The sequence below is a fragment of the Ambystoma mexicanum genome, chromosome 12 (assembly GCF_040938575.1).
Source record: "Ambystoma mexicanum isolate Mex_15411 chromosome 12, UKY_AmexF1_1, whole genome shotgun sequence".
NCBI classification, from domain to species: Eukaryota; Metazoa; Chordata; class Amphibia; order Caudata; family Ambystomatidae; genus Ambystoma; species Ambystoma mexicanum.
The window spans coordinates 52,937,330-52,949,758 of record NC_090936.1 but is presented as its reverse complement, the minus strand read 5'-3'; the positions used below and the strand labels follow the sequence as shown (position 1 = coordinate 52,949,758).

The following is a 12,429-nucleotide window of genomic DNA, read 5'->3' as shown; positions in this document are numbered from 1 at the left end:
TTGTTCATCTGTTTTCTCCTAAATTGCAGGACCCAGATCTGTTCCTCTGTCAGGTCCATTCTAGGTCTACTCCAGCTGAACCCTCCTTCTATATTGCATATCCTCCCAGTCTTCCTTTTTTGTCAAACATCTATGACATATGGATATGTGTCCTTTTTTCATATCTTTTCAGTTTCAGCCCATGCTTATTAAACATAATTCCCCAACGTCATCCATTCCCTCAGTTGATTCCTCTAGTAAACTACTGTCCCATTTTTAAATTGTTTTAGCCAGTAAAAATAGCAAGACCCCCCCCACCCAATCCATTGGCTGCGTATTCCAACCAAGAAGAAGTTTGATCTGATCCCTCGCCGCCTAGCACACTGGTCAAATTCACTATCCTTTGCCCAATCCCCTTAGCTTGCTTAGTCGCTGAAATCAATCCTTTGCTTTTCTCTTCCCAGCGAGTCTGGGCATAGTGGGGGCATGGAAAGAGAGGTGGAACAGAAAATGCAAGGATCACTTAACATTACCCCTCTTTTACTATTAAATCCCTCAAGAAACCACAACTTGCGGCCGCTAACCCATGAAAGCATTAGAGTTGCCCATAGCTGGACTATCGTCTAGCTATTTGTTTATCTCGCTATGAAACCTTGTCTTAGGCCCCTTGGCTGCCATCCAGGAATTACCGGGCCACTACCTTTTGCTTAATCAAGTAAGGTTTTCTCTTATACACCACTTTTAACCTGGCAGGCTGCTGGTCTGTTGCTGTCAATCACATGTAGGTGCTGTTCTTATATTCTTAAAACTAATTTCTTCTTTCCTAGATTTAAAAAGTCATGCCAGCGAACCTCAGAATTGTTCTATGAAAATAATGGCTCAGCAGAGAGGGCCTCTCCAGCCCCGGGGGTTCAAGGAAATTGAAGCGCCGGGTTTTCACAATCTGCAGTTAGGCTGTCGAAGCAGCTTCTGCTTAGAAAAATATATGTGGGGGCCCCATTATCCAGTGATCTGTCGAAGCGCCCTATGTCAGCCGTGAACACTTAACTGAGAGTGACAGGGTAGATGTGGTCATCGGAGCGTGTAATGGAATGGCACGTCCATTAAAAAGTATACCAGAAAGAGAAAAATATAAGGTAAGACCCCGGAGTGATGTAGAATAGAATTGAATCAGCCGGGAGGACTTTACAATGCAGAGGCTTGGTAGTATGCTCTGCCGGCAGTGCCAATGGTATACGTCTTAGTGTTTGCTTAATACAGCCTTTTTATTATTAAATCATTGATGTAAAATGGATTTAAATTCACATGCCTCTCACATATATGGGATATTGCGTGAATCCAAGCAAAGAAATCTTTGAACTGTCTGTGTTTTTGAGGGACTATCAGCTTCCCAAGTAACTTCGGTATCCCGTGATAAAATTGCAGGAAATAATAAAGAATGAATTTACAAAGATGAAAAAATATTGCAGGAAATAATAGAGTGGGTAAAAAATACCTACTGGCAGAAAAATATCGAAATAAAGACAGGAAAATGCAATGATAGGGGTGGGTTTTAGGTGTGAAAACACAAAAAAACAGATTTTGGTTATAATTGGGATAAATGGGAGGGAGACAATGAGAGTTTAGAGAAGGAGAGCTAAGGTGGGTTTGGGGGTCCCCTCCAGCCACGAATAAAGGTATTTTTACAATGGTCATTTTGATATTTTTTCTTCCAATATTTAATACACTGTAATTGTACGTCACTGTTATTTCTGCAATAAAATGACAGTGAAACCGTAAATTCATATATAAATTACAAATGCAGCACATTTCTGCTTCTGAGAATGTTTTATTTTCCGGATGGCCTTGATCCAGATTTTGATTTTGACCACACTGTTCTTACACATTTCAGGGTTACTGTTTTCCTAGTTGCATTAAGATCAATTAAACAAGCTTTCAAAGGTTTAATGAACTCTTTCTGTTTCAGGTGTATGGAATTATTGATTGCATACAATGCTGACATAAACCATGCTGCTGAGAGAGGACAGACCCCACTTTACCTGGCTTGTCAAACTGGAAGCAATGAATGTATCAAACTGTTGCTGGTACTTGGAGCAGATCGCGGGATCACAACCAGTGTAAGTCACAACATTTGCCCTGGCGCTCATAGGGACGGGTGTTGGCAAAGGGGAAATTGTGACTCTGTTGCACGAGTGCCTAGAGTTTTTTTTCTGTATTGGAGAAATGTTTGCCCTAGTGCTATTACTGTGCAGAAGTGCACTCTCACCAGTGCAACTTCTTGTAATGTGGTGTAAAGGCTCACTCCCCGTTTTACACATGCAATACCACAAAATATGTGACACCCCAATAGGGAATGAGACTAAGAAAACAGTTTGCAAGAATTCAGTTTTGTTTATATAAAATTGGCATCCAGAGAACTCTGCTGCCTCCAGAGCGCTCTGGCAAACATTACAAAATCATGAACTTATCAAGGGACAAAGCGTCATCAATGACATCACTCTATACGGGACTACAATTGTTTGGCATTGGATGAATCACATGGACACATATAGAGCTGTGGGTGCTGCTTTATACGGATTGGTTGCTCCGTTGGCGGGAGGGTGAACGTCACGTGGTACGGCTGGTAGTGTCCAGGAGGGGTGAGGGTCAAGTCTCGGTGAGGTAGGGCAGACACTAACTAAGCTAGCATACATAACTACCATTAGACATGTAATATACAATGATTATTAGTTTATTCTTAAGTAAATCCTTTTGAACCTATAAATTGCATACATATTATCAGAACATCACTCATTGGGACTTATATGGAGTACCGGGTTTAGGGGTCTTGGTCAGTGTGATAACATCAATCATAGGGTAGGGCTGTGCGCATCAAAGCAACTACACGCTGACATTTGTTATTTCTAGAGTGCAATATATTGTGACAGATGTCTAGTTTTAATAGGGGGCACACAGGGTTGGGCTTCACAGCAGGGTCACACTTATGGTACATCAAGGGAATACCTTAAGGGGCACAGGGTTACAGTGACAGTAATTTCCAAAAGCAGGGGTAAGAGGGCACAGGCAGGTTTGTGGAGACAAATGAGCTACATGTCATGGCTCTGGCCGGTTCACACACAGGACAGTGATCTCAGAGGAAGAGTGAGATGTTACATTGCATATTTGTTTCAATTGTCCCTGGCGCATCCGTGAGAAATGGAGCTGTGAAGCTTTCAGACAGTGAAAAAAGGTGGGGGCCATGAATGTGGTGTGTGCGGCGCTGCAGAGGGGAGAGAAGCCTTTTCGTATTATCACAGTGAGGCCTAGTCCAAAGATGGAGTTGAGGGCACACAAAATGGAAGCCAAGCGTCCCTCACAACAGCCCTGCTTCTGCTACTGTTAGCATGCGAGCAATGGAGGCTTCCCCTGCTATTTTACGAGCAAGTGGTCTACATCGTGCTGAATGTAAGAGGGGGGCCTATATCAGATGGAATTTCTGTGTGAGGATTGATATTTAAGGTGCCAAGCTGCTAGAGACACTTTTCTCAGCATTAAGCGGCTAGCAAAAGGGTAAAGATGCAATCAGCAGAACTATCCAGGCACACTGTAGAAAGAAGTCCACTGAGAAAGTCATTGGAACGGATGATCCAAACTAATTTAAAGCAATTTCCCACGTCTTTATATTGCAAAAACACCTGGACGAATCACTGACATGTAAGCATGGTACCATGTGCAAACTCAATTAAGAACTCAGTCACACCCCAATTTCATTTAATGTATTAATTTTGGTTAAAGGAAAGAACATAGGAGAAGTGGTCGGAGGCGGGAAAGGGTGGAAGCAGAGTGAACCGCAGAAGGTGCAAAAGAATGCAAGCTGAAGGGCAAAGCAGTGGCATGTCCAGACTCTTTTGGCTGGGGTGGCCCAAGTGGGGCACTGACTTATACAGGGGTGGCATGAAGTACGAGTGTACACACACATAATGAGCATGGTTTAGGATAATGGGGCGACCAATCAGATTTCAGGGGTAGCATGTGCCACCCCAGGCCACTCTCTGGACACACCACTGGGGCAATGTAGATGATGAAATTGTGTAGCTTCGGGGCAGACTGCGCGAAAGAATGAGCTGTAAAAGGAAGGCACAGTACAGAGATCAGAAACTGTGAGGATGAGGATGAGCTGTGGTACACAGAGCAATAATTGGAGGAGACATTGCACTGGTAAGTGCTTGAACACAATTAAAAACGATGCAGAGGTCAGAAAGGTGGAGCCAGCAAAGGAAGGCATGAGCAAAAGAGGCACGAGGATTGGAGGAGACCTGGGAAAGGAGAGCTCGGTTTGCATTTGTGTGCAGAAAGGTCCCCTCAGTGCAGTTCACCTCATTTCCAGCATGCAGTGGCAAACTAAAGAATTGGTGGAAAAGTGTAAATGCATGCCTAAATTAACAAGGCAGGCATTTACAATGGGTTCCTCTGGAAGCGGGATGCATTCACTGGGTCGTAATTGCGGGTGCATTTCATGGGAATGCGTTCATTGGCTGCCAGTGTGAAAATGCACGCAGCAGGTAATGCAGGCGTATTTGTCAGGCAGTGCTGCTACTGCTTGCAGACATGTAAAGTGTGTCCGGCTCACCACCTGCAAAGAAAACCCTACCGAATCTGTAAAAATAGCAGCAAAAGCGCACCGCCATTTTGACCCATAGGCGAGACATGGAACATGGCTGCTCGTGTCTGTCTCTCCCACAGTTGGATGAGGGGTGACCCACTCTTAGAGAACACAATAGTGCCAGCCTTCTGCAGGGCTCCAACCACCACTATCGTCATCAGTTAGACAAGAGTGTCGAGAAGAAAGAACTCAATTCCAAGTGCGTGAGCTGTGGGAAGTGTTCATGGCGCGATTTGCAGTCACGGAAGCAAATGTTTTACGAACATGTGGTGTTATTACTTTTTACAGCAGTAATCTTAGCTGTTTCTTGTAGCCTACACTTGTATTGTATTATATTGTTTTCGTCATTTATATAGCGCCCTTTCCCTATCTGTATGGCCTGAATGCGCTTTGCGGTTGGAACTCCCTCGGGCGGGGACCGAAGTCCATGTGTGGGAGGTTCTAAGAGTTAACTTTAAGATACTGGTTCTGAGCTGTCCACATTTGTGGCACTTGCAAGTATTGCATTGCCTAACTGCAGCTTGCTTTAGATCGCTCTGTTCATCGGGCCTGGGTTTCACTGCACTTCGCGGCTCGTGCTCGCTGAAAAGTGCACATTGCGGCTTAGGCGCAATGATTCTGAAAGGAGCACTGACTCGCCTCAGCAATTTGCTGACTGGAATATTGAACAGGTCTCGAGGCTTTCTTTGTCCATGCAAGAGCAGGTGGCTTCTTTTGGTTGGGTTAATGCAAAACGGATGCCAGGCTGCAGGTGTGCTACGAATAGAAAATACGGTTCAACATTTTCTTAAAACCTAAAATGTTTGCTTGACCCTGTGACGCTCCCACTGACATTACAAACCAAGAGCAAAGATTTCTCCAACTGTGAGCTTCCCAAAATGTCTCTCAATAGCGTCTATAGCCACCTGCTGCCTCACTGTACCTTTCCAAAAGGAGGAACTTGGCAAACTGTCAGCAGGTCTCACCAAAGCCTAGTGCTGGGTTTTATGTGCTGAAAAGTGGAATTTCTGAAGTTGTGTAGGCCACTGAGAGTCTGGCTTTCTTCATTCTAACAATTATAGATGCACCCTTAAGCTTATAATAGTTTCTCGTTGTTGCAATTCATCAGTATCCAAGGAATGCTTTGATTTAGAAAACAGCCCTATAGAACAATAAGGGTCCAAAGCAGATCTGGTCAACCATTGAATTTTCTTTCTTTTTCCCCCTAACCTCTTTTTTCAATTTTCGTTGTATTTTTTTTGTTTCTCCTCTTGTCTTCAATGAGAGTGACTCCCAAACTCCCATCACCCTTTATAACCCTTGACACCAGCGCCCATATGTGGCTTATACATACCTCTCAACTTATCCGCTTTTGGCAGGTGTCACCCACCTTGCAAGCAGCTGAATCACTCGCCAAGTCCCTCATACGCCCATTCACTTCTATGGTCTCGCACCCGCCAAAACGAAAATCTGGTGTTTTCACCCACCTTGGTGCCAGAAAAGGTTGGAAGCTATGCTCATAGAGCGACATTCATAATTTGTTAACTTGGGCCCTGAGCTGGAATTACAGAGCTGTGCTCCTTTTCAGTGTTTTTTTTCCGAATGAATACGACTATTCATTAAGATATTTTATTTGTTGTTTTTTTCAGGATGGCTGGTCCCCGATTCATGCTGCTGTAGATTCTGGACATTTTGAGAGCCTCAACCTCCTCTTGTACTACGATGCATCTGATGTCGATAGTGTTACCCTCGGCGCAGAGCTTGACTTAGGCTTCTGTGACGCAGAGTGCAGAGAAGAATGCTCTAGAACCAGAAATAAGCCAGTTATTTCTGCCAACCTCCTCAACCACGCTGACCGGGATGGCTGGACTGCTGCCCATATAGCCGCAGCGAAAGGATTCAAGGTTTGTGCTTGTGGGTGCACCTTTCTCATGGGACATGGCTTAACTTTCAAATAAAGCATGGTCAGGTGCAACATGGCCACTAACTGCTAATATGTAGCTGCAAGTGCAACTACTGTTTTGATGTTGACATTGTTGTCCTATTTCAATGGCTATCACGTGAACAACTGTTTTGATGTTGACATTTGTTATATATGTTTTAATCCCTTTTATCTGTAAACCACAATAAATATAATTACATCTAATAATACTAACTGTCCAGATGAGTGAATATTTACGACAAATGGCGACGAGGATCAGCCGCGTTAAGAAGAATTAGAGGTCCCCGACACGAAGGAGGAATAAAGGAGCGGGTGTCTGCGCTTGGGGAACGGAAGATTTTAAATGCGAACAGATGAGGTGCTGAAGTCATGAGATGCAAGAAAATGCTAAGGATTTGACCACAGTGAGTTGCGCTTAAATTAGAAAGAAAGCATGATGAATATACGTACAGTTATAAAGGCAAAAAACGGAAGGCATCCTTTGAATGTTGCGCGTGTGCAATGAATGCACAACATTAGAGGAAATAACCTAACGGTAAGAAAACATGCGGCGCCCATTTTAATGAACATAGGTTGTCAGGACAACCCATTCAAAGCCTATGTATAAGGCTATATTCCGTATTACGACAAGGATCATACACAAACTGAACATTGATACGGAGCGCTGATAGTGTTGCAAGGACACTTGAAACAACAGTCGGATGAGCGGATTTAAGGTGCAATACGAGAATTACGTGTGCATAATAATACTGTAATACCAATATAAATAAAAGCACAGCGAAAAGGATATTAGAGACATTACAATTGAAGTACATTGGATATATTGCACTAAAAGAAATTGACATATGACTGTGGGTGTACAGATAAAGTGTACTACAGAGTAAAAAAGAAAAAAAAACATTTTAGAAAATTTTAAAGGAAGTACATAAAACACACGAGGAATAGGAAGCTCAGTGTCAACAGGAACAGTACTAATCAACATAAACATTCAGGATGCAGAACATCGCTGCACCGATGAAATTTCTTGCACAACCAGGAAACCCGGTGTCCAGTTGGGAGCAATGGTTGAACAATTTCCAAGTGTACCTAAGAGCGGTAGGTGGAGCCAGATTTAATGATGATCTGAGAGAGGCAACATTACTAAACTGTATAGGTGCTGAGGCTTTTTAGAACCTTACCGGATCAGAACAATGTAGATGAAGGATCTGAAGAGGTAGCCACAGGGTCAGGTAGCGACAGGAAATATGAGATGGCAGTGGCAAAACTAACAAAACATTTTGGAAATAAAACTAATATAGTATTGGAGAAGTATCATTTTTTTCGAGAAAGCAAAAAAAAGGAGAGACTATCGATACATATATGGATGCTCTAAGGAGGCTGATATCTACCTTTAAATTCACAGGAGTGGCAGATGAGTATTTGAGGGATCAGTTGGTATTACAAGTGGCTAAGATACAACAATGCCTATGGCAGGCGAAAGACCCAAGCTTAGAGCAAGCTATGGACATTGCTATGTCAATAGAATTAGGAGATAGGTGCATGAGAGAGATGCAGAATAAAGCACAAAGTAATGAAGTTAAATGTTTACAAGATACTCAGGAGAGTATTCCAGATGGAGAAGAAGAAAACTTGGTTGCAGCAATTCGGAAATTGAAAAGAGAGTATTATAATGGCAGCAACATGAGGAAAGACAGAGAGTCTGTTACCGGAGGACAGAACAGGTGCTATTAATGTGGCAGGTATAGACATAACAACAATGAAAAGGAATGCCCAGCTTTTTCGGCGGAATGCTACAAATGTGGATATATAGGTCATTTTGGAAAAGTTTGTCAAAATACACGAGGAAGAGGAAGAACAGTGGGGACATCTTTTATGAACAGGATGCAAAGAGAAGGGAGCCAATTCACAAGAAGTAACATGTCCAGCATAAAGTCGATAGAAGGAAGTTGGTCTCCGAGCAATCCAGTGTCCATGGTTAGTGAGATAGAAGAACATATACAGATCCTGACACTGACACCTTCTGAAGGGAGTGCGGGATCATGGGTGTCTGTTAGTAAATGATGTACCATTGCGAGTGATGGTTGACACAGGGTCACCGTACACCATGGTGGATGTACAAACATTTGAAAATGAATTGAGAGGGAAAAGAACAGACTTAAGAGACACAAGCGTGAGAGCGACTGGTTATGGAAAGACTCCCATTAACATAATTGGTTATACATGGGTGCATCTGTGTTTCAAAGAGAGGAAGCCATATTGCAAACTTTATGTGGCTGAGAATGGATTCTCCATTGTAGGATGGTGGGAGAAGACTTCTTTGCAAATCAAAATACATCCCGGCGAAGTGATTCCCATCCTAGGCATTAATAAACAAATGTGTGAGACCAATGAAAATTTGGCGAGGAGCTTTCCAAAAGTGTTTAATGACAATATTGGCACGCTGAAGGGATTTAAACACAAAATTATATTGAAGAGAAAAGCCAAACCAGTAGTCCATAAAGTGAGAAATATTTCCATTGGTATGAGGGAGGCTCTACAAAAGGAATTGATGAAATTATGTGAACAAGATGTCATAGAACCGATAGAAAGCTCAGAATGGCTCTCACCGATTGTCATTGTATGCAAACCGGATGGATCAATAAGGATGGGTGTAGACCTACGAGACTTAAATGCAAATATTTGGGTAGATAGACACCCTCTACCAAATATAAACGAGATGCTAACAACAATGAAAACGGCAAAGTATTTTACGACATTAGATTTGTCATCTGCTTATCATCAGGTGGTTTTGGATGCTGAATCAAAACACCTTATATCATTTGTCACCCCGTTAGGTGCATTTAGATACAAAAGAATGCTATGCGGATTGGCATCGGCAGCAGCCATATTTCAAAGGTTAATGCACCAATTGTTTGATGGTTTGCAAGGGGTTCATTTTTTCCAGGAGGACATTTTAATATCAGCATTGACTGAAGAGGATCACAATGCGAAATTACTTGGCGTTTTACAAGTTATTCAAGAAAGAGGTCTCACACTCAGGATAGAGAAGTGCAAGATAAAGAAAACCGAAGCGACCTATTTAGGTCATTCTATAAGTGCTGAAGGCATAAAGCCGAAGAAATCTTTAGTGGACACGATTATGAGAATTCCAGAACCCATGAACAAAGTCCAACTATGCAGTTTTTTGGGACTAGCAGAATATTATTCTAAATGTGTGCATCGGTTTTCAGACAAGTCATGTCATATGAGAGAATTAATGAGTAAGGGCATGAAATTTGAATGGTCGACAAACTGTAAGAGAATTTGAGTTGTTGAAGGAACTGATCAATAATGCGCCCACCCTAAAAATGTTTGATTATGGTGCAAGAAGTATCATCTCTGTGGACACAGTGAAATAGGATTAGGTGGAGTTCTTGAACAAGTACAGAAAGGCATGGTTGTGCCTATTGCTTTTGCCTGCAGGACATTAAGAGGGGCTGAAAGGAATTATTCCACTACAGAAAGAGAGGCATTGGGAGTGAGATGGATTTTAGAGCATTTTAAAAGTTTGGTTTGGGGTGCACCGATTGAAATGAGAACAGATCATAAACCATTAATTCATGCCTTAAGTACAAAAAAAATGCAATTAACATCACCACGCAACAAAAGATGGATTTTAGACATTATGCAGTATAATGTCACAGTGAAATATACACCAGGCAAATCAAATGTAGTGGCAGACTGCCTGTTGCGGTTGCCTTGGGATGGTGTTGAAGAGGAAACACAATGTAGTGAAGGTATAGAAGATCGAGATATGGACTGTGTAATTGCACAAATCACTTGAGGTTTTTCAAAAGAGGAGTGGATTAAGTCAACAAATGAAGATATTGAACAAAAACATTTAAGAGATGCCCTCAGAAATGATTAGAAGTGTGTTGATCAGAGTATCGAGTCTCGGATTAAGATGAGAGATTAAATATCTTGTGACGATTTATGCATATATAGAGGTGACTGCATAGTTCCTCCTGTTTCTTTGAGAGAGAAAATAATGAGCATTGCTCATGAAGCGCATGTGGGAAGAAGCCTTAAAAAGAGAAGATTAAGAGAAGCATATTGGTGGCCAGATATGTGGAACCAATTAGAACAATTGGTAAGGGAATGCACAGCATATGCCATAAGTGATAAAGGGAAGAAGACACAGTTTACTCCACTACAACCTGCTGAGATACCTTGTGAGAGATGGACAAAATTAGCTATAGACATAACAGGTCCATTTGAAACGTTGGAGTCTCAAAAAGTATACATTATTGTTCTGATGGACTATACATCAAAATGGGTAGAGTGGGGTGTGGCAGAAGAAACGGTTACCGCAACCAAGGTGGTGAGATTCCTATAAGAAATCTTCACTAGAGAAGGAGATCCTCAAGAAATAGTATCAGATAATGGTGCCCAATTTATTTTGTTGGATGTACAAGAATTCATGAGGGAAAGAGCCATTGAGCACACAAGAATAGCCTTATATCATCCCATGACAAATGGATTGGTCAAGCGAATGAATGGATTTATAAAAAGCATAATCCAATTAGCAATTGCCAATAACTTGCCATGGAGAGATACTCTCAAGGAAGCACTAAATACCTATAGAGTTACTCCACACTCAGTCACGGAAGTAGAGCCATTTACATTGATGAGAGGCAGAACAGCTTCTAATAGATTGAGGCCAGCTTGGCTTAAATTAAAAAAAGACAAAGTGATCTGCATGTATGAAATTGTGGAAAGAGTAAAAAGGAAACAGGATAAATACAAGAAATATTATGATGACAACAAGCATGTGAAGGAGAGCTACATCAAGCAAGGAGATTGGGTTCGTGTGAAAGAACCAAGGAAGATATTGAAAGGGGAATCTAAATACAGACTGCCGCAAAGAGTAGAAAAATGTTCAAACAAGTCTGTAATTCTTGATGATGGAACAAAATGGTCATGTGATGATGTTGTGTTGACTAGAGCAAGAATTCCTGTAAAAGAAGATCCTAGAGCAAGAATTTCTGTAGAAGAAGATCAAAGGGAATATGGCATTAAATATAGTAGAAGAAATTGTAGCATGACTTCAAGAAACAGAACGATTATACGGAATTTCGATTCTTTTTTTTTATATATTATGACCCCATACTCCAGTTGCACAAGATGCTAAAATGTATCCTTTTATCTGAATCATATTATTGTTATGAACATTTTTAGTTGAATATGTGTTTCTATATTTGTATTAATGATCATTTCTTTGAATATGTGGAGGGGGAGATGTTATATATGTTTTAATCCCTTTGGTATGCCACCCGTGATGTAGTATGATTCTGGAATCTCCTGAGATTCCAGAATCATATGCAGGGATACCGGCCCAGAGAGAAAGTCAGCTACCGCTCTAGGGGGACCTCTTTTACCTGTAAACCACAATAAATATAATTGCATCTAAATAATACTAACTGTCCAGATGAGTAAATATTTACGACAACATTGTTGTCCTATTTCATAGCCATGAGGTTTATGCTTGTCAAACCTTAATAATAACACCTGCGAACATATTACTATGGGCTGAGCTTTAAAAGTAGTTAATATTTTAAACTAAGGGGTAAAGACCCTATTCCCTGCACATATGCAAGGGTCTGACAAGTCCACGCCATCATTACTTTACCTCGTCTAAAAAACTAAACAAAGGCACAGTCATTGCGTACCGTTCCCCACATGGGACACCAATTTCATTCTACAATTTCAACCCAGCCTGCACTACCTGTGCAGTACAGGTACAGCAGGCACTGGGTTCAAATTGTAGAAAGATACAGGCTGTACCTCGATTGGTTCCCGGGCTGAGCATCGACCACATAGTTAAGGCAAAGGGCCCCACATTGCTGGC

At 41.7% G+C, this 12,429-nt stretch overlaps 1 protein-coding gene across 1 annotated transcript in view; it reads left to right on the top strand.

The window, feature by feature from the left end:
- The window catches only part of CTTNBP2 (cortactin binding protein 2), a 592,842-nt gene that overhangs the window by 380,379 nt on the left and 200,034 nt on the right, over nt 1-12,429 (top strand). Inside the window, exons 7-8 of the mRNA XM_069627945.1 lie at nt 1,946-2,096; nt 6,250-6,504. Coding sequence (XP_069484046.1) covers nt 1,946-2,096; nt 6,250-6,504 — 406 coding nt within the window. The remainder of the gene's footprint in view (nt 1-1,945; nt 2,097-6,249; nt 6,505-12,429) is intronic.